Here is a 22219-nt window from a genome sequence, read left to right as displayed (position 1 = left end):
CAGCAATGGCGCAGAAAAACACCGAAAAAAAAAGAAACGAGAACCACGCCGTGTGTCTGTCACACAGATGCTGCTGCTTGCTTGCCGTTGGTGAAGAAAAGATGCAGCAAACCAGCAGCGTCGTCCGGGAGGGAAGCGTAATTTGACGTTACATTGTGCACCGTTTTTGGGAAGGGCAGGGAATGTGTGCGCGAATCCCTGGCAGGGAAAAACGAAGAACAGCACTACCGTTGCGCGTGCGCGTGAGTCATGTGCGTGTGGGAGTGGTGCGGGATGTGGGAATGGTGCGTGTGGCCGGAGTGCGGCGGGTAGGACTGAGCGTGGGAGAGCGGGGATCCCTGACCGCCGGGGTACGGCTGCTGCATCAGGCCCTGATCGAGCCCGTAGTGGCCAGTCTGGGGGTGACCTAAATGAGCATGCCCGTGGTGGCCGTGGCCGTACACTAGTTGCCTTACTTTGGAGTCCTCGTCGCCGATGTTGTAGCTGAGTTCGGTCTCCTCGAAGCCGGTCGCGGACATGCGCTGGTCGCCGGATGAACCCGTCGGTGGGTCGGGCGAGTTCAGGCAGGTCTGGATGAGCGCCTTGCCCGCCTCCGACGTGATCATCGGCTGCAGCTTGCGCGTCGCAAACGTGTACACGTGACCGGTTTCGGAAGCCACCAGCAGCATCACTTGCGTGCCTGTCAGCGTGGACAGTTCGTACGCCTGCAATGACAATAAAAGAAGAATAAATTAGCCTATTTTGTGGATTATCGTATTCGTTGATTTATCGTTTCATTTTTGCTTAATTACACAACGCCACTGCAAGCGGATTGCGTTTAATTTTGTAGGTATTTAATGCGTATACGTCGCTGTACAACAACTATGCAATTTTGCTACTAAATTGTAATACAAGTAAAGTGAATTTTCATACCATTGAATTACGATTCAATACGTTCGCAAACATTCAAATAATTATCCTGATTTAGATGAGCTAATTTTGATACAATTTAAAAATTCAAAATCAAATGTTCCTCAACACAAAACACATTACATTGAACAAGGCTCAATAGAGAAATATAATGAGAATTAATTACATCATGCACACTTCCCCTACGCTAAAGAGCTCCCACCAGAGCGTATAAGGCTCCTCACTAAGTTTGCAATAAATCATACTACACCTGTTCAAACACACCCAAACCACCTTTGCGTTTTAGTTCGCTTTCGAAAAGATAGATACTGTATAATTACTAATTTCATCGTCATCGCCAACCAAACGAGACTGAGGGCTACAACCGGTGGGTGCCCTTCGACAGGCCACCTACGCTTGACCTTCCACGAGTTGCGAAGGGCGAAAACACACACACAAAGCAACCACAACCGGGAACTCTAATCTCACCACGCAGCCAAACATCTTCCGTGTAGGGTGCCCCGTTCGGAGTGCTGACGCAGGCCGCGAAACAACACCGACAGATCGGTCCCGAGTCTCAACACCCACGTTACGTTGCGCACGGTGCTGGGAAATCTGAATGCTGTGGTTGTGGATAAATTTCATCGCAGATGAAGGAAATAAATTATTCAATCAACGACACACTAGATTATCGTTCGAAGAGGGTGTATACGATTTTTAAAATCATATTTTTCACCCCGTAGCGGTTTCCGCTTGGTAGCAGTTTGTGAGGGGAAAAAAAGAACGAAACGCGATGCGTTTAGGGATAGCAAAGCGGAAAGTAACACACACAAAAAAAAGCCAACAGCACGATCAAACAACATTGTTTGCGAACATGCAGATCTAAGCTCGGCATCAATCCACTGCAGGCGCACGTGTGTGTGGGCCGGCGGCGTTTGCTGCCTTCGCCGCCTGGGGATTTGATTCAATTTAAAACAACATATTATAATGAGCTTTTAAGCTATTAACTAAGCCACCCAATACCCCGCTAGATGATCAACGGAACGGCCGGAGAGTGGTCGACGCAACAAAAAAAAGCCCATGCTTACGCACAACTCAATAAACCGGTGGACGGGACCGCTTGATCGGTGTGGCAAAACAAAACCCACCCGAAATGCTAAGCAACGGGAACCCGCGCGAATCAAAGCACCAGCGGACCTTCGAACGTACGCATCGCGAGACCCAGGCGGGGTTGGCCTCGCGGGTTGGCGCCGCCGTTTTATCGATCAACTTCGACCACGGGCTCGGAAACCACGCATGAACAGCAAGGGGATAGTATGACAGTTCGTCTGAATACAACAACAACAACAACAAAAAACCACACAAAAGACTTGAGCAGGCATCAAGCGACGAACCCGCGCACAAGTCACTACACCAAGCGGCAAGCTTCCAACCGGTTGTGATTCATCAAAGCCAACGCGCACACGCAAAACGCCAATCTGCGTACGTATCGGCAGATCTCGAGTAGCACCAGCCTTAGGAGGAGGACGTGTATCAGTTTTTTTTTTGGAATTCGCACACCGCGCAATGAAAAACTTGGTCATGGGTAAAGCCACGCACAGGCCTCTTCTTTGTCTACCCTTCAACAGGGATGATTCGCTCCTTTCTCTTCTGCTGCACAAGGCACCTGCTGATTCGCCTTCACAGTGGGACGCTGGTTTGGCTTTCTTCCCTCACGCACCCCCAGCCCCATTTCGTCCAATCAAATTTATGACACCTACCCGGAGGGGGCGTTCATTTGCGATACGCGTTGATTAAATCATTTGCATATTACGCACGCAGTTGACGCCGGCGACGCAGCTCTAGCCGCAGGGGACAGTTCTATTTCCCTCCTGCAAAGCCACTGTCTGACCGACGTATCGTCGATCACTGATTGACCGAAATTGAGCGGCAGCTCGTGCTTTCTAATCAAGGTGCGAGCACGTGCGCGCCGCCACCGGCAAACGATCGGCTCTTTTTTTTTCTCCCTCTATCTTTCATCCACTCGGTCGCACTTTTTTTGGTTGCTTCCCTAAATTAGGCACCAATTTCATGGCGATACAATCATCACGAAATCGAAATTATCTCACGAAACGGGAGTTGCTCGCGAGCCCTGCGGCGGTCGATCATTACGGCGTCATCGTACTAAATTTGCTAATGAACATAGTTCGGGCACGCACGCGCCCTTGCAGCCTTAGAACGGGGGTGGAGTCGTTCTGCGCACGAAGCATAAATCACGCGCGAACCAACCGCTTCACTTAAGGTGTGACGAAGAGAGGCCAAAATTGAATAACTACCACAGGGAAAGGACCATTACGAAAGCACCGATTACCCGATTTCGAGCCTCGAGCTTTGCGCCATTAAATCGAGAGGCTTCGCGATGGAGCGCTTCCTTGAAACAAAAGTTTCGCCTCCGCTGATGGCACTTCTGTGTTCAAGTTCACAGCTCGTACATCACTCATTACACCTTCGTTTGAGCGACACTCGACGGGAACGGCCTTTTTTTTTTGGTCGTTTCCACATTTCAGTTTAATGAGGATGCAGACACATGTGCAATACAAAATTAAGCCTTGCTGGTGGCATTTCATCACGCCATCAATGACACCTTTTGAAACGTGATTTGATAAGTGATTTTAAAATGGTACATAAGTTGCAAATTCAATTCAATTAAATTAAAATAAGATTAAATTAAAACCTTTAAACTGACTAAATTTTAATAAAAACTAAGTTCAAACTGGATGAAGGATTGTATTTCTATAAACAAGAGTATTTAAATTTTATTTTTATTCTTTGTGAACACATATAAGAGCTTTTCTGACTTAACAAACGTGTAAAAACATACAAAAATGGTATAAAATCGTTTTAAAACACACGAAACACGTTTTCAAAACTTTCCTGCTGCATCCGACCAACGGAAATAATCTCAAGTATACCTTCGCCTCCATCACTTAGCCACAAACTCAAAGAAGCAAGCGTAACTGCAGCACATGCCAAGGCACATGGATCTCAATTTATACGAATTTTCGACGATTGTATTTCATCTCCATCGCCATTGCCATTTACGCCACGCGGAACACGCGCTCCCTCCGCGTACGGCAACGCAAGAAGACACTTAATCGAATATTCGGGTCGGATGCAGGTCGTGTCGTGGCTGGACCCGAGTCCGCTTTACGCGCTGCATTTGTGCCCCGGCAAACCCAAAGTGTGAATTTATGTTCGAACATATGTTTTTCGCCCGCCTCGTAAGTCATTCTCTTTCACCAGCCAAGGGGTATGGGCACGGAAAAAAAAGGGCAAACCTTCACCGTCCCATCCCTTACCACCGGGTCGTGTTTCGTTCGCGAGCAAAGCGCGAAGAGGAGAGTTTCGCTTTCAACTTTTCGGCACGTTCAGCCTGAACGGATGGGTGCCAACCCAGCGAGCCAGCGGTCCCAATCGCACCGTCCAAAATGCAACCGCAAACCGGAAGGTGAAGGTGTGAAGTATTCTCCCTTTCACGCACCCCTGCTGTCGTACCCGAGCGGCTGCACTCGCTGGTTGAGCTGCCAAACAATCGAGCGGCAAAGAGGAAAAACCCAAACCCCGAATTCAACCAAGTCACACCACACCGCAAAGACAATGCGGTGCGTCGAGACGTCGCGAGATGATCGCCACGGGTTCAGTACGCGGTAGCATATCTTTCACGTTTGCTCCCGATGTGAGGAAGCGCTATTTACTTTCTCGATTGTATCCACACTCCTCGCCATTCAGAAAGAGGCTTGGGAAAGCGTGCGGGTGGGTTCACGAATTGTGCGCGAAATTAGCATAACCTCCCGGCAAGCGTACCGGGACCACATAGCGACCCCGAACGCGCGAGGTGTGAACGAACGTGGCACGAGACTTCACGGCCGCGGATTTTTCGTTCCACTCCTTTGCGATCTGATCGGTCGGCGCGCACAAAAGCCACCGCAGAAGAGCCCGCGATGGGGCAGGATATATCGCCGCATGCGGGGTCACGGGTGGAGCTAAATAAATAAATAATAAAACCACCGAACACACACACACACACACACAATCCGCGGCCAATTTGCGACGTGCACGTGCAGCCTCACACCCGGGTAGGGCGGCATTTTTGTACCTTTACAACGCTTCCTTAGCATAATGAGCAGAAGCCAAACGTCGGGAGACATTCCAACCTGGAGGCACATCTGGCCGGAACCGAGTGGAGGAGCATTAAACATTTTTAGGTCACCGTTTGGGTCTGCGAGTCCTCTTCGAAGCTCCGGTTCGATTTATTTCACCCTTCGAGAGGACGAATCCGCCCCGGGAGGGGGTTTGTTCGAGGGTGCACGAGGCTGATGATTAAACATAAGCATCCAAAGTGCTCGACGATGGCACTGCGCGGATCAGGATGGGTACAAGGAGGAGTAATCCCATTCCACAAGGTGGGCGAGACAACGGACAGTGAGAGCTTTTCGTACTTCGCGTGCGCAACACAAATAGTTTTAAAATTCATGAGATGGTTCAAATTCATCGCTCGAACCGCTTGAGGCGCGTTCTCGCGTGTGGCAGTCCTTTCGCGGTTGCGAAAAAGGCAAACAAAACGGCCAACGAAAATCGCTCCAAAGATTCGCACCTCAAGTACGTCCGGGGACGATCGTGAGTGCTTCCTGTCGCGTTTACCGGCAAATCCAATAATCGTGTGTGTTCTCAAATATTACTTATTCTGTGCAAACTGTTCGAAGCTCAACAATTGTTTGGTTTTTTTTATTTACCTAAAAAATAAGATAGAGTAGCTTTCCACGATGTATTTGAATTAGAAAAAAAACTTTTGATCGATTTAAAAAGCTCCCATTAAGAGCAACGGAAGAGCAATAATTTATGCCTCTTCTAGCACGATCGTGTAGAGAAGATCAATGTTTTTGATAGTCACCCTTAAATTGGCGTCTCCAAGCCTTCGTCACACGAAACGGCACAATATTAGAATAGCGCACACACAGCCACACTCCTGTGTTGAGCTCCTGCGTCCTACGGCATTGCCACGCAGCGCCAAAGCCAGAGCCACACACCGGAAACGGCAATAAAAATGATTAATACCCCTCGATAACATCGCGACACCGGTTTCGGGACCGCTTTCATCAACGCGCTCGATCTCCGGAAGTCGAACATAAAAATATAATCAAAACACTTAAATTACCAAAGCCCACAGTGAGAAGGGACGGGTATGTGAGAAAAAAAAAACCCCACCGTGGATACGGAACCACTTCATCATTCACCGGTGGGAGAAATTTGTAGCAGATATCAACATCTGTGGCTGGCTTTATCGCCAGGGCCTATAATGAAATTCCTCGCAAGCCTCCGAAACGGACGCGCCCGGGAAAAAGGCCCTGCGATGGCGCGGGAAGCCAAATCGGAATGGAATGTTTCTGCTCGCATTTCCACCCCACGATAAGCATCTTGATTCGCATCAAAGCGAACGTTTCGATAAACGATTGGCGGGGCAGAAATTGCATGCGGTAGCGAAACGGAACGGAGCAGCACAAAAAAAACACAGCTCGATAGCCTTCCTGCTCGGGCAGGAAGCTAGCAACCTGATATCGTGAGGCGCGGTGCCACAAAAGAATCCGGCCCGGCCAGCTGGTTGGAATAATTGTGCAAAATTCAACATGATCCCGAACACGATATTCACCACCGGAAAGATAAGCGGCGGGATGATCGCGACGCGCAAGGCGTCCCGAATCCCGCCAATCAAAGGACCGGCAAGCACAAAAGCTCCTTCTATTCGGAACGATACAAAAAAAACCCTGCGCACACAACGAAAAGCCTGAAGCCATCGGTTTCTACACAATCGCGGCGGGAGCGCGAACGGAAAAACATGAAAAAATTTGTATGCAGCACAATTGTTTCGAAAACTTAACACTGCATAATAATCACACCCGAAACATTTCGCTCCACAAACGAAACGGTGGATGGAAAAGCACACACAAGCCGCGTGTTCGCCGAAAGGATTCACCCGAGAAAAGGCGAGCGAGTGGATAAAATGGTATTAATACAAGCTCGGCACAAGATCTGCGCGTTGTCCTTCGACGGGCGACGGAAGCCAATGCGGCTTCCACAGCAAACTTGGGACGATATTTATTTATTAGAGCAACCCTCGTCGGTCCTCAGCGAGGTGCAAAACACTGCAAAAATCAACAATGCCACCAACCGACGGCATCGTGGCAGCGATCTCCCGGGCTAGCGGATGCGCCTGGGACCGGTAGGCTTGCGGCTCGCAGGAAATGAAATATAATAAAGAAGGAAAATATATGTATCAGGCGGCGGGCGCGTACGGTAGCGAAAACAGAAGCCAGCAAAACATATCGAACCGTTGCCGGCAATAACAACATTTTCCCCAATCCCCACCCTGAGTGCCAGTGTCCCTTAGGTCCTGTTGCTGATCGTTGCACCGTTTCGCGTTCACGCGCAAAGCAGAATCGGACAAATCGAGGAGCAGGATCACACGGACCCGGCGATCCTGTGGATATAGACCACGCAAGCCGGCCACCGCTTTTCCAGCTCGCCTACCGATCGGTCCGCGATCGTGGCGCAAATAACGAAGGCATTCGTTATTTATGACGATACCTCCGGAAGCCGCGGGCGAATCGTCCCCACATCCAACTGCAAGCGGCAACCAAAGTGCAGTAGTCGGCATGGCTACGGTAGCTAAAACCACCCTTAACACACACTCACACGACCGGTCGCATCTGACATGTGCAGCGCAAGCGCGCGCACCGATGCAAACCCTTCTCGGTGGCGGCGATTCCTTCAACATGCAAATGAACCAAATTTAGTTCGCGGCTCACACGCACACGGGATCCCGCGGTTTTGCCAGGGCACGGCCATTGCGCCCACGCTCTCCGGGTGCTTGAGAAGTGCATCGTAGTGCGCCGAACGACGTGCATGATGCGGGTTGTTTTTGCTTGCTTCTTTCTGCCGATCGTACAACAGAGCGTGCCTGCAGGCGTAAGAGGCATAAATTTATGAATATGAACCGTAAAATCAACACCTTTGATATACACATCTTACATTGCGTATGGGGGCTGGTTCTAGCGCTACCGCATGAGAGAAGGGCAGTCGGTGCAAAGGTGTGATAGGTGGATTTTTTGTCAAATTAATTTAAGACGCTTGTGGAAAGTTCTGACTCATGAAACGCCCCTTCGTGTAGTGTGGAGGGTAGTGTAAAATGTTCTTTACCTAAAGCGATATTCCGAAAGGCTGGTGTCTTAATTTGAAGACGATTTTAGAGTGGAAGTCTCAATAATATAGGTGATTATTTCTCCATTATACAATAACTAAGACAAATTTAAATTGTTATTTTAAAATGATTAAGAAATGTTTGAGAATTTGAGCAAATATTGCATAATAAAACTCTAATGAATACCTACTGCACTTTTCAGTTTAAAAACAAATTAAATTCAGCTCACATCAACTTTACTTTCAACAATTTTTCACTCTTTCCCAAATATTCAACTAAAACACTCTCTTCGCAAACATTACCAACAGCACATGCCTCGAAAGTGGACAATTTTCGACCCCATTCTTAATCCAAGTGCAAAAATCTTGCATTATGCAGCTAACTCCAGCCGCAACACCGACAACGACCGAATTGAATTCAATACCGTTTGTGTTCGGCTGCGTCGCGAATTTGACGTGGAGTTTTTCCACCGAACGACCACGAGAAGAAGGCACAATTGATCAATTATCACTGCACAAGGTGCGAATGAAGCCCGGTGCAGCCTCCGCTTGTGCTGCGATGCATGCGCATCGATGCACGAACGTATTGTGTCGCATCTTCGACCCCCTTTTCTTTTCTTTTTCAACACCCCGGACAGTTGAAAGCCGCACCAGAAAAGCTAAAGGACGTGCAACTGGGCGCGTGTGTGGCAGGCGGCGTAACCACGGTAGGCACAAAACGAATCCAACGAATCTGCCCCGGGATCGGTGGACGGTGGAATGGTTGGTGAATTCGAATCGTTTGTACCAGATTTATGTTAAGATAGCGATCGTGATAATTGTCGGTAGGTTTAAACTCACTTTTTGTTGCTGGGCTTATCGTGTCAACGCAAGATAAAATCACCGCAAAAGGAGGATTATTTCATTGGTATGGGATTATTTCAATTTAAACAGAGATATAATCTGCAACACGAACAAACTTCAGCTAGTTATCAAATACACCATTGCAAAACACCACAAAAATTTCCACGCTTTACTTAAATAATTAAATCCAACAAAATTGATGCTTACATGAGAGCATCCACTAGCATCGTCTGTAACCTTTCATTATCCTTTTCGCGACAATGAAACTCGCTGAGGGCAAATAAAAGCTCGCACAAAATCCTCCCAACAATGGAGCCCATTTGCCATTCTTTCATTTCGAAGAGGCAGCCGGTCAGGACATTTCTCTCTTTTTTTTTGATTTTCGAAGAAAACATTTTAATTAAAGTGAAAACTGATTTCATACCATTGAAGCCGAACAAAAGCGCACCAATATTCGGGGGTCGGACACTGCCTTTTTTTCACATTCTTCTTACATCGTTGCCATTCTTTTCCGACCCTTCAACCAGCTGTCGTCGGCGCTCATCAATCGCGTATGCAAACGCACACAAGGAAGGCGTAAAAGGGCCAGAAGTGAAACAAAATGACAAATGACCCACCCCGAACACGCCGCGTCCCTCTCTCTGTGCTTGTTGCGAGTCATTTCTCATTAAATCCGCTTATCTGTGCTCTTTCGTTTACTCCCGCTTGCACGCGGGAGCATCAAATGCAAACCAATCACACCACGAAACAATAGCCCAGCCAATATCCATAATCATAATGCAATCAATCGCCCCAGCAACCCATCGCCAGCCCCTCGAGGATTCAGCTTTTGTTTGCTTTTGCCCAAAATAAAACAACACCGCGAGAAAACAAAAACCTTCAGCACCGCTAGAGCATGGATTTCAGAGCCCCAATCCGCGAAGCATGCCTTCTAAACGTGGCAGTTTTCCATCGCTTGACAGCTCGCGGATAAGATCGCCCATGAATGGGTTTATAATTAAAAGATTAATCGTCGCGGTTCGGCCCCAGCACGCGTGCAACGGGATGCGGTTCCAGGACGCCCTGCCCAAAACGCTCACCCAAGCCGCTGGTGAGATAATTTTGACCCAGGAAGAAACGCCAAACGCGCCCGCTATCGGCATTCCCGGATCGATCGGATTCCATCTCGCGTGCCTGCTCTCCTCCGACATCGACACCGCCTTCACCGCGTACGTGTCAAACTAACGTCAACAAAAAACTCATTAAATCTGGTGCGCTTTCGAAGCCGACGAGGCCGACAGCAGACGGATCCACGGCTCGACAAAGCCAGGGTGCTTCTACAAATATTCAAACCCACCCCCAAGCTAGGCTCCACCCACCGGACAGGTGTGTATGTAAATATGTTTGCTCTGCTTGGCACCTCGCGAGTGATAGCGATCGAGCGGGCGCAAAACGGGAACCCCCTCTCGACGAGGGCTGGAAAAGCTGGCGACTCATCATTTCTCAAAACTACGCTATTGCGCTGCCAGTCCCGCCCGAAAGGTGCCGGCTAATGCCCGCGAGCGCGGCTTCAACGGTCGGCCAAAATAATAATAGACGAAGACGCCCGCATTCACCTTTAAACGATCGCGACGGCAGCGCGGAAGAATGCTTTCGTACGTGTCAAATGATTAATGGTGCAAAGCACCTAAATACCGGCCGGGGCCCACGGCGCGAAGCTCACCCGAAAATCTCCGCTCGAGAGAGAATGGTTCATACTCCACCGCCGGCTAAGCCAACCTAACGGCGTAACGTACGCGATGGAGCCCACGTAGCGACCTCCCCCGAACGTTGGAAAGTCAGGTGTTTTGGGGCCTCCGAAATGGTTTGCACAATCATCAACCCCAGCTCGGGGTTGCAGCGAGCGTTTCTGGGAGCTCGATCGACAGACTCGAGCGTTAACGAACGACAAGTTCACCAGCAGCTAGCGCTTTCGCAGGACACCTGTTGCTCCTCCGCAGATACTTGAGAGGTGGCAAATTTGCAAGCGTCACCTTACTCGAGTGATGAAACACATTCCAATCAACCGCCCCCGGGGGCTCGAACTCAGTTCACACCAAATTAATCACCTGTATCGATATTCATTATCAAACGAACCTGCGTATCTTTTGCGGTACGGGTGCGATTTATCTTTGGGGGTGAATAAAACTAAGCCAACCTTCGCGAGCACCTCTTTGCTTTGCTCTTTGCCCATAGACGGTAGCAAACTTTCACAGGGGTATCGATTGAATTTGTTTGACAAATGTGTAAATTACACATCACAAATGAAGACATTTAAGCTTAAGGAGTTATGAGCAAAATACCAGATGATCTTAATATGATATAAACGTTTTTATAAATTGATATCATCACTCAAAGCTACTTTGTTAGAAATTACCATCCCTGTAATATATTTATCAGTATCTTTAAGTTAGTTTACTTGAATAATAAACAACTCTGTTTGTTTGTGAACGAAACAAGCAAAACAGTCCAAAACGGAGGAGAAACTCCTATCGAAGAGAGGATACAAAATATAATACTGCATATATTTTCTACTGAGCACACTCGCGCACTGTTTCTAACAGCATTTTTAACCCCCGTTTTCGTTTCACGGGTGTGAGTTTAATATACGCACAAATAATCTTATCAACCGCACGCAGATAAGACCCTAATTTTATTCCAACACGTTTTATCGCGGTTTATGAATCATACATAGAAAGAAAAATGGAAACCCACCCACGAGCTGTCGGTACATTTTTCAAAGTATTTTAATCCATTCGAAATTTCGTCGCTTCCCCTTAGCACCAAGGCGCGCTTAAGCCGGTGACCCCTTCGGACGATCTGTGCACCGTAAAGGAATAAATATAACGTCGCTTATGTCGCCCCAAACGTACCACGTCTTGGATCGCAAAATTAACGGCCATTAATTCTCGCATCCCGTCGCCCGTGGGTAGGTAGCTGCGAAATTCTAATTTGTCGCACACTCGATAGCATATCCTCGCGCTCGAGTGAGTCACGAAAATTGGCACAAAAACACACACACACACTGGCGGGCGCGAAATGGCAGGTTCATCGTCGCCAAAACGAGCCGATCGTCATCGCAACCCAAAGTTGGAAGCCAACCAATTCGAGATTAGATATTACGGACGGGACCTGCAGACTGATCCCCCTTAGTCGACCAACACGGCCCTGTATTATCGCGATAATTTTTCCTTCATTTTACGCTTTTTCTTGAGCAAGTATTGGATGCGTTCTGTCGCACCGGCTCACTCGCACTTCTTGCAGCACAGATCGATAGCAAATCTCACGACGATGCCGGCAATTAACGGCGAACCGCGTGCGGCTTCCTCGTGTCTGCGCCAGCGGGAAAAGAAGCGATGAGACATATTTTTAAAAGCCGGCTTTCCATTCACCCACCGATGGTGTACAACATAGTAGCGAGGTTTTAATATTTTTTTCATTTTTTCACCCCCACGTTCTTTGCTCATTCGTGCGGCACAACATCTCAAGACGCCATGGCATCAGGCCAGAGATCGTTTTCGGGGGAAACCCACGACCCCGTCTCTTAAAACAAACACACTCAAAGCCGGCTCAAACGGCGTAGGTGGTTGTCATTTACAAAAAAAAACAGACAGGAAGAAAATTTCTGGACGCATCAGCAACGACGATGACACTCGATTGCGTGGGTTTCCCAGCGCGTGTGTGTTTTGGAAGTGAATTATGTTGCGCATGCAAACGAACCCCGGATGAGCATGCGTGTGTGTGTTTGTGAATTGGAAAGTGGAGCAGCAACTGGTCCGGGCAAAGGAAAGACTAAGATGGGGAGGGAATTGTATCTCTGATCGGTCGGCAGGCAAAACTACACCCTAAAATATACACCCCAAATGCCGATCGCGAGACTCTCGCTTTTAGCATTTCCCCATTTTCCGACCCATCCCAGGGGGTTGGGAAAATTTCGTCGATGTAAACACGACTCACGCCATTGAGACGATGCCGTCGGTGCGGTCTTTGCGTAATACCGTACGAACCGGCAGACTGGCAGCAAAACAACCTGCACACACAGCCAAATGCAGCGCCATGTTTGAAGAAAAGAAAACCGAGAGCGCACACCAAATAAAAAGGCGATCCGCGCGAAAAACCCTGGCACGCTGCTCCCGCTGGGGGGTGGCATTTTCCGGCAGTGTCGTACCGATTCGGCAGTTAGACCCGCTATATTTAGACCATTTTCGGATCGGATTGCGGCCCGATCGTGGGCCCGATTACGTGCACCACCGGTCCGGCCACTGCGCGCGCTGGCACTCCTGCGCACGCTCCCGGGAGGGGTCTTTTAGCCATCTCTAGCATAGCGAAGGAGTCTAGCTTTTCCCCTCGAACAGGCATCTGTCAGCCGGTCACCGATCGATGTGGATCGATGGGGCGGTGGAGGGGGGAAGTGGAGTTAACGGAAAGGTGGGCAAAAGGGCCGTAAGCCAAATCACACACTTGTTCACACGCGTCGGGAACGGGACGGGCGTAACCTATTTTTCCCAGCCGTGTCACTAGAGCCAAAAGCAAATCCACTACTACTAAGGAGGGACCAGCCGCTAGTGGCTAGTGGAAGGGGGATCCTCGCACATTCCTTCACCACGCATGGGGTGCGTCCTTCCCCGCGATGGTGTAACAATTTTCCCGCACCAATATGCCCACACACATCCGACGTGCGCCAACCCAATCCCGGGTTGAGCAAATGATGAATTCTTGTGTTTATTTAGAAAATGGGTCCGAGATGTGGTGAGCGTTTTCCCTGACTTTACGCGAGTGGGAAGGGGGGGGGGGGTTAGGTCGCGTGAGGGAGCGTAGAATTGCGATGCGATTTTTCCGAGAACTCAACGAGAGAGCCAACATGCGGAAGCGCACCTCTTAGTAGAGCGTGAGGCAGCATAATTACGGGATCGCGATATTGGTTGCCAAAATTTGTGCGAGATGCGATCGCTGGTGGGGTGAGAGATGAGCAGGAAAAGGTGTTATGACTCCGGTCGAGAGGTTTCGCGTTGATTCATCGCTTGTTTGGGTAAAGGAAAATGATGCATTTTTGGGGGTATGATTAGCACTCGCAGAAATTATGTGCTAATATTTACTGAATCATGCTCGAGGGATGCTAAAATAATAATATTACACAAGTGTCATTTAGCGGAACTTGTTAAAGGAATTAATGATCTCATTTCAGGCAAGCTTCAGTTATGACAGATTGTTAGAATAACATTCAATTCATGTCAAAGTGCTGTGCTTGATGGCAAAAAAACCATCTTCAAAAAAGGAGCGCAAAACATAAATAACTGACATTTTAACAACATGTGCGTCCCAAAAGCTCAGCAATATCCGTTATTTCGTCCACATCATTGTGCCAGGTCTCATTGACACGCAGGCCCCATACTCACAATTCATTCAATAATTAGCCAACCCCACAAATACTCACACAGCATGCCAACGACGCCGCAATCATAATCATTAATCTATCTCCAATTTTCCAATGAACTAACGACGAGCCTGAAGCCAGGAAAAAAAATCCAACCCAAGGAAACGCTACACGCGAAGCGCCTCTACTTGCGACGTTCCCTTTCTCTCGCTAATCAATCTTCTGCAATTAGTTTCTTTCTTCCCGCACGCGGACGGTCCGAGACAAAGGAAGCCACGCTGTCCTAGGAAACAATGAAGCGAAGGGCATTTAACAAAAAAAAACACCAGACTCCAAAAAACACCGTACACGAAACGATCCAATCGCGTTATCCACGGCGCCGATAGAACATCGGCTGGAGAAGAAAAAAAACTGCCGCAAAAGGAGCAGCAGCAAAACATCTACATGAAATAGAAAACAAAAAATAAATTCCCTTCGACTGATAAGCGTGAACGCGAAAGGGGCCGCCAACAAAGCAGCTCCGGAGCGCCACCAGCACGGGAGTGGAATTTTTTTATTCATGGTACCACATTCCACTGTGAGCCTTCTTTCCCTAAAGGAAGCCCCGGCGGTCGACGAGGAAAGGCTCGGCTGAACGAACGCACGCGAGCGTGCGCGCGCGCGCGGCTTCTGAGAGATTTTCGATCGCCTGATAAAAAGGCCTCGTTGACTCCTCGTTAAGTTCATTTTCTACGCCTTTAATTACGATGAAAAGAAGCTGATAAAGCCCCTCGAGCGGTGTCCTGGGGGCGCGCGCAAGGTGCACGAGTGCCCGCGAGGCTCCATGAGAGATACACGAGATCGGGATCAGAGAAAAAGTGAACGATATCCCAGAGGAGTTAATGACTTCTTCACCGCCAGCAAACAAGCACGGCAGCCACACCAGAAGCGGTGAGCGAAAATCGATTGATCTGACGATCGATCGGCGCTTTTCTTCATCCCTTAGCACACAAACACACACATACAGCCGGTGCGCGTACCAGCCACCATCTGGCACACACCGATCGATGCGATATGATGAAGATGAAGATCATCGATCGAAACGCTAAACTCGTCTCATTCATCAAACATGATTGAGCAACGTGAAGAAGGGCGCCATTTTTCCCTGCAGTAAGCAGCACCCTTAAAGGCGTTTAGGACACACGGCCAACCGCACAATGGGTTTACAATTTAAAAGTAATTTAAGAAACAAGACCGAGCCCGGCAAGCTTTAGCTTCCCCGCACAAACCAACGCCCGAAACGACGCGGAACGAATCGCACGAAACGCCGCCACCGAAGCCCGCAGATTTATGATGGCCCCGTTATGTTAGGTCCGCGTCCCTGTCGAGTAGAAGGGCACCACATGACGAGAAGCCGTGGAGTATAACAAGATCCAGCGCCCGCGTCCGGGGGAGCATCTAATTGAAAAAGTGTTAATTATGTGATAGACGACCTCTAGGTGGTTGAGATAGACGCCTGCGATGTGCCGCCTTTTTCCTAGATTAGCTCCGTCTGGCTACGGAACGGAATCCACCCAACAACCGTGGAAAAAGGTCGTGTTCCGACGAGCCGCGTGAACGATAACGTGCGCGCTGCTGGAGAAACGCGCTTAACCAACACCTTCCCTGTGGGTCGCTAAGCGATATCGAAGAACTTATCAAAGCCCTACCGACGCTCCACTCGTGCGTGGCGCTCGGTTTTGTGGCTTATCTAATCGCCGCTAGAGCTCCACGCTTTCGGACTTTTGCCAGTGTCGCTGAAAACCCGTTCCCGAGGACCCCAGCAACATCGACGGCGGCTGTGTCTAACTGACTCATGGGTGGCGTTTTTTTTTTTTGCTGCTTCCTTTGCTTTTGCTGAAGCTCCGAGCCTTCTCTCTGGCGTGCGAACATGCGCCCTCCCGGTTCGCTGGCTTCAGAGGTCAAGACCAAGTGGGTCTTCTCCAACGGTACGCTAAGTGTCCGAAAGGCACACCGACAACAGCACGCAGAAACTCTAGCATGTCTTGCGGCTGGGGTCTTGGGACTGAGCAACCAACAACGACACGTTCGGAAGTCCAAACCAACGTGCCAACCGTCCCATTCCACCCAAGGGAATTTGGAGGTACTACTGCGCAACTTCACGTCGGCAGTTCGACCCCGAAACGAGGAGGGTTGTTAGGTTCGACACCCGGACGAGCTGAGACCTGGCAACTGGTACCATTAGAAGGCCTTTTTCGGACCTTCCACAAACACCCCAACCAGCAGGTCTAGCGCAGCAGAACGTTTCGAAGGGATGCTTGCGAATTTTCCACACACTTTGTGCCATTTTCCGGCTGGCAGTGGCAAAACATGCAAAACAAGTAACATGTGCCGTGCAGAATTCCGTCACAGCACGCAACCTCCTCGCCCCCCCCAAAAGCGCACATTAGCCGGAGGTCTCGCTTGTTCCTCTCGTTACCAGCACGCTCTCTCTCTCTCTCTCTCGCTCTTTCTGTCTCACCCAGCAGTTACACAAAAATACATCTCCCGCGACCGACCAGACCCCGGGGGTTGCCCTTTCGCCGAATCTCCCTTTCGCTCGCGTGGCCCGGGGTTCGCTTTCGCCTCGAGTTTCGCTTGATCGAGCTCGATCGGTGTGTGTGTCGCTCTTGGCGGAAAGTCTGACCCGGTGGTGTAACTCCGCACCCGGGAAAACGTACGCGCCCATCAACGCGAGCGCCAACGCGGCTCTTCATTCATTCATAACGCGCGACCGATGATGGAAGCGATGTCGATCGGTGACGTGTCGAAACTGCCAGTTGGTCGCTCGTTCTATCAGAATGAAGGGAAAACTCCAACCTCCTAAAGGTGAACGCACACGGCTAATAAGCGATTACTTTCCATTTCCACTGAGCCGATTATCTGCATTGCCGGGGAATTAAGCAACGTATCGATTTTACTGCACGCCGTAAAGTTTGCTAATTCATTGAGAATCGCGAGGGCAACGCGTCTTAAGCGTGGAACTCATTAAAAAGAAATTCCATTGCACACACGCACGCGCTCCCCCAATTGGTGGCAGGAAATGCGCCGTAAAGCGGGCCTGATGTGGCCAGCATTACGTACCCTTCCGATGGAATGGAAAGCGCACATTAATTGATCGTATCATAATCGAGAACGCCTGGCCGTTTCTACCGCGACCCAGACAAAGCCTGGCCGAACGGGTGTCGAATTATTTTTCGTACTTTTCCGCTTCTTACTTTGCACCTCGGAGTGTGACATTTCGAGCGGCCGGCAAAAGGGTCAGCAAGTCACGGCAACCGTGTGTTTAGTGCCGCCCGAAATTAAGCCATCCCACAGGACTTTAACACTTCCCGCGTAAGTGGCACCGATCACGCAAACACGCGAGGCAGGCAAAAGCAAAAACACGCCGAGATCCGGTTTTTCTTTGGCTTCCCGCCCCGAGTTTTTGACCCTGCGCTCGCGCGGAATTTCACGCCGTAACCCCGGCGCGTAACCAGCGAGCGCGTAAACATCAAATTACGATCATACAATTAGCTTCAACGTCTCGCGCCCGGCACACCAGCGTGGAGGCTGTCCGTCCACCCGGCCTCGAGGAGACGCTGGCGAAAGCTGTGCTTAAAATCGCATCAATCTAAAATAGGTCTCTGCGTGGTTAAACGGTGCCTTTTAGCTTAATCTGGGGGTCGTGTGCATTATCAGCCGAGCAGACGGCGTTATGTGACCTGAGCGGTGTCTTGCCGTCATTGGGAAACGAGCTTCAGCTTCCCATCGAGCCACCGAGCGTCCCGTTGGAGTCTCTGAACTAGGCGGCTTTCGCCCTTTTTTCCCGACGCGTAACCCGAAACCCCGCGAGGACTCGTGATAACACGTTTTTTACGAGCCCGATAATGATGGCGATGATAAAAGTTGATGGTTAAAGATTAATTAAATTATAGCATTGGAGTGGAGATCTGTACTCCGAGCACCGGCAACGAGACGCGATAACGAACACGGCCAGCAGCGGATTCGGCTGGACATCTCGAAAAAAAAAACGACCCATCCATGGACGCTGGCCGCTGGCAAGCGGGCACCTTTTTATTAGCGCACGAAGCGCTCGGGATGGCAAAAGTCGTCCCCAAAATGCATCCTCAGCATGCAACCGAAGCTCGAACCCCGGAGGGCACTGACGAAGTGTCTGGTTCCTGCAACCGAGTAGCGTTTGCCGTAGCTGCAGCTGAGCTTCAGTTGGGAGCTCGTGAAGATGCGCCTCACGTCGTTTACTAGGTGTCGTTTAACGTCATCCTCTGCTCGATCGCGATGGCCAGGTTCAGTGCGGGTCAACGAGCTCGGGGAGCCTCGAAAAGTGCGAACAAATAATTGAATGTTACCACCGCCGGGATTGGGGATGCATTTCTCTGGCGATCCTGCCGGCCTAACGACGGCGACGCCGCACGACAGCTTCCTGCGGGTGCTATAAACGCAGCGGCATTAAAATGGGGAGCCTTTTTTTGTGTACCAGCAAAATAAAAGACACCATCCCGAGAAGGTGGGAAAGGGGATCGTCAGTTGCAATAAATTTTCAACCTTCACCAGCCCTCGGTGTCCCGACCGGCGGGCCGTTATTTGATTATTTACTCCCGCTCCTTCGCGCCGCTCGGATATGATGGTAATTATTTATTTATTTTTCCAGCCCCACAAAACCACCACGGGCCCAATAAACGAGGGTTCCTCCAGTGTCGAGCGCCGAAGGATTGGCACCCGAATTTTGGGGACGAGTGAGAAAAAACATCACTATCATTCAACCGGTGTAGTTACGTGCATGTTTTTTTTTGTGCAAAAAATCTGCGACCGCAAGAGCAAATTTAAAAGAGAAAAAAAAACCAACACCAGGACGTAACGCCCGAACGATCGGCTTAAAAATTAATGAACACATTTTATTGGTGTTTTATTTATTTATTAATCTCTTCGACCCGATGGCGGATTCGAGAGATACTGACGATCAATCCGCGCGATCGCGATATCAATCCAGCTATCGCTATCCGTGGTTTGCGTACGTCGAGAAAACGAGGGCTTCCAAATCTGAGAGCGCAAAAAATCACGCCGAACCGGAGAGAGAAAAAAAAGAGAAAGGGTGAATAATTGGCAATTCGGCAATTACGGGCACACGCAGCGCGCTTGTCTAATGTTTGTCACTTGGGCACGCTTGGGCCAGGATCAGGAGGCGGATTCATTTAGCTTTGGACCCATCCGGGCCAGCAGCAAGGGGTTCTCTTTTTTCGCCCGCTTGAGCCACCGAATGACCCGCGGTTCAGTGTCGTTAATTATTGGGAACGTGCCTAGCGGGACTGCAGCTACGGCCCACGTGCAACCGCGCGAGAGAGAGTCAGGAAGGTAATTATTTTATTATTAACAAGATCGTGGCCGTTTGCGAATTTTTAACGACGCGCTCCGCAGCAACGCCGCATGTAGGAGCTGTTTTTCCTCGCTTTTCATTACCACTGCATCCAGGAGCGTGTGGTAAGAACGGGAACAAAAAACTAAACGATCGCCAAAACCAAGCCACGCGAAATAAACGACTTCTCGAGGACACACCGAAACCTTCGGGGAGCTTTCTTTCGGCTGCAGTTTATGAGCGAAAAACTCCTTCACGTCCTCGGGCTTGCAGTGGCGCGAGAAAAAAAAGGTGCGAGAAGATGTGTTTCGACAGATTTTGCGGTTCCATCATTCGAACGGGAAAGAAGAAAAACACGCAGCCCAACCTCGTTCGAAGCTTTTGCGAAGAATGTCGATGACAGTTTTATTGAGCTGGTGTGGCTCATTTTTGGGAAACATTCAAATATAATTAGTAGCTGATTTGTTTTGATGGTTCCCCGCATCGAGGTGAAAGCATTTTTTTTTTCGTCACCAACCCCATTCCTTGTGGAAAGAAAAAAAGATAGCTCAGGAGGATTGTTCGATCGAACGATCAGCAGCGTGTTTTGGCTTGTTTCCTTCCTCCGTTCGTTGGCGTTCGTCTTATCGATAATGTGTGGGGGTCGTGTAATGTTGGGGAGAATGTTAATTTATGCACATTAAAATAAACATTCCACGGAGCAAGAGTGATTGTTTTTTAATTATTTTACAAAACAGCAACTACATTCACGTGATGCATCACCGATGTATGCAGGTATTGCGAGAAATTTTGATAGCTGATGTGATCGGGAGACAGTTTTTTTTTGCTTTATTGAAATTGCAAGACAGACAAGACAGTAAAATTTATCTTCCCAATTTAAATTGATAGCAAATAATTTTATATTCAATTACTTTTAGTTTCTTGTAACATAGAAAAGCGTTAATTCAAAATTGCCTTTGCTTGAAAAGTTAGTAGGCTTTGGTGTCAATCAATCAATGCGAATTTTTATTCGCACCAATATTATCTCAACGCAGTCCGCAAGCACGACGTTTGATAAGACAACCGTATTGACTGTGATAAGATAAACAAAATCCAAAGGAATCTACGTGCCGATTCACTGCATATAGAATGTTTGTGATAACGAACGATAAAGAATTGATATACTCATGATTCAACCCTAGTTCAAATTACTGATGTGACCATATCTCGGGTAAAATAACTAAGTAAATGGTGTTGTAAATCCGCTCCAAATTTGAACAACATGTCCTTAGGAAAAGCAGTTGAGTTTCCGGGGAAAACATAGTTTTCCACGGTAAAAACAAACGTATGAGCGAATAAATTGCACACAGAAAGAAAGAGACAGAAATCCGCTTGAGTTCCCTACACCGAATTTGACAGCGCGCGGTCACTCACGCTGCAGCGCTCAAACGCTCTCAGCTGTGATCTGTCAACATCGGCGAACAAAAACCAAACAACTCCGCAACATCCCCCCATAGCTTACCTTCTTCATAATGCCGGTCTTGCGCTTGGAGAACGTCGTGTACCGCCGCAGCTTGTTGTCGATGTACTCCATTTTGATCTTAACGCGACCCTTCGTCTTCTTCCCATTACTTGGTGGCGACTTTTTCGGTTGCAGCGAGGTGTAGCTGTCGTCAACCACCTCGGACCCGACGGTACACCCATCCAGCCCGGTCATGGTCTGTGACCCGACCAACTGCTGCCGGTCGTCGTAGCAATCCGAGTTGGTGCGCTTAATTCCACGGGACAGCCCACCTCCGCCACCGCCGCCGCCACCGCCACCACCACCACCGCCGCCACCACCACCGCCACTACCGCACTGTGGCCCGTTGGCGTTCATCAGCCCGGCCCCACCAGTCCCACCGCGGGACATCACCTGCCCGACCAACCCGCCGCTTGGTGGACGCGCCAGAGACACGTTCGGGTTGCCGTAGATCTCTGGCGATTCGCTCATCATGCTCATGCTGTAGTTCAGATTGTAGCGCGAATCGCGCCCACCGGTGGGATCCATTATTTCCCAAATTTTTGCGGCTGTTACTGAACCGGGGGTCACAAAGAAAATGGGCGGCCGGGGCTGCCGAAGGTACCGGGCGCAGTGGCACGGTCGAGAAGGACGAAGAAATGGAGAGCCTCACAACGCCACTACCGGAGAGCCGATACGAAAGCGGAACCGGAAAGGGGGGTTTGCCGGTCGCGCGGAAGTGCAACTGTTTGCCTGTGTGTTTCCGGCTGTCGTAGCAGGGAAACGCGTGTAAAGGAAATGGGGGATTGCGCAAAACAGGACTATCGCACACAATAACACAGCGAAGGACACGCACTGCACTGGACCACTTACGGGCAGCTAATAATCGCACAGAATCGAAACAAACCGGACGCGGATGGTGCTGATAGTGGTATGCTGCTCCTTGCGCACAGAAAGCCGTGTTTAGGGGGGTTTATCTCACTGCTCGCTTTCACACACACGCGCACGGTAC

General features: G+C 49.5%; 1 protein-coding gene across 1 annotated transcript; it reads right to left on the bottom strand.

Moving 5' to 3' along the window:
* Positions 1 to 224: 224 nt before the first annotated feature.
* On the bottom strand, positions 225 to 21756 carry LOC128730754 (serum response factor homolog). Its single transcript, XM_053823834.1, has 3 exons — positions 21561 to 21756; positions 21229 to 21500; positions 225 to 704 (listed from the first exon to the last, which is right to left on the bottom strand). The coding sequence occupies exons 1-3, from the start codon at positions 21754 to 21756 to the stop codon at positions 225 to 227; spliced, it is 948 nt and encodes a 315-aa protein (XP_053679809.1).
* Positions 21757 to 22219: the final 463 nt, after the last annotated feature.

This window comes from Anopheles nili, chromosome 2, assembly GCF_943737925.1.
Source record: "Anopheles nili chromosome 2, idAnoNiliSN_F5_01, whole genome shotgun sequence".
Taxonomy (NCBI): Eukaryota; Metazoa; Arthropoda; class Insecta; order Diptera; family Culicidae; genus Anopheles; species Anopheles nili.
Note: the sequence above shows the minus strand (reverse complement) of the source record. Positions and strands in the feature narration are given on the sequence as shown.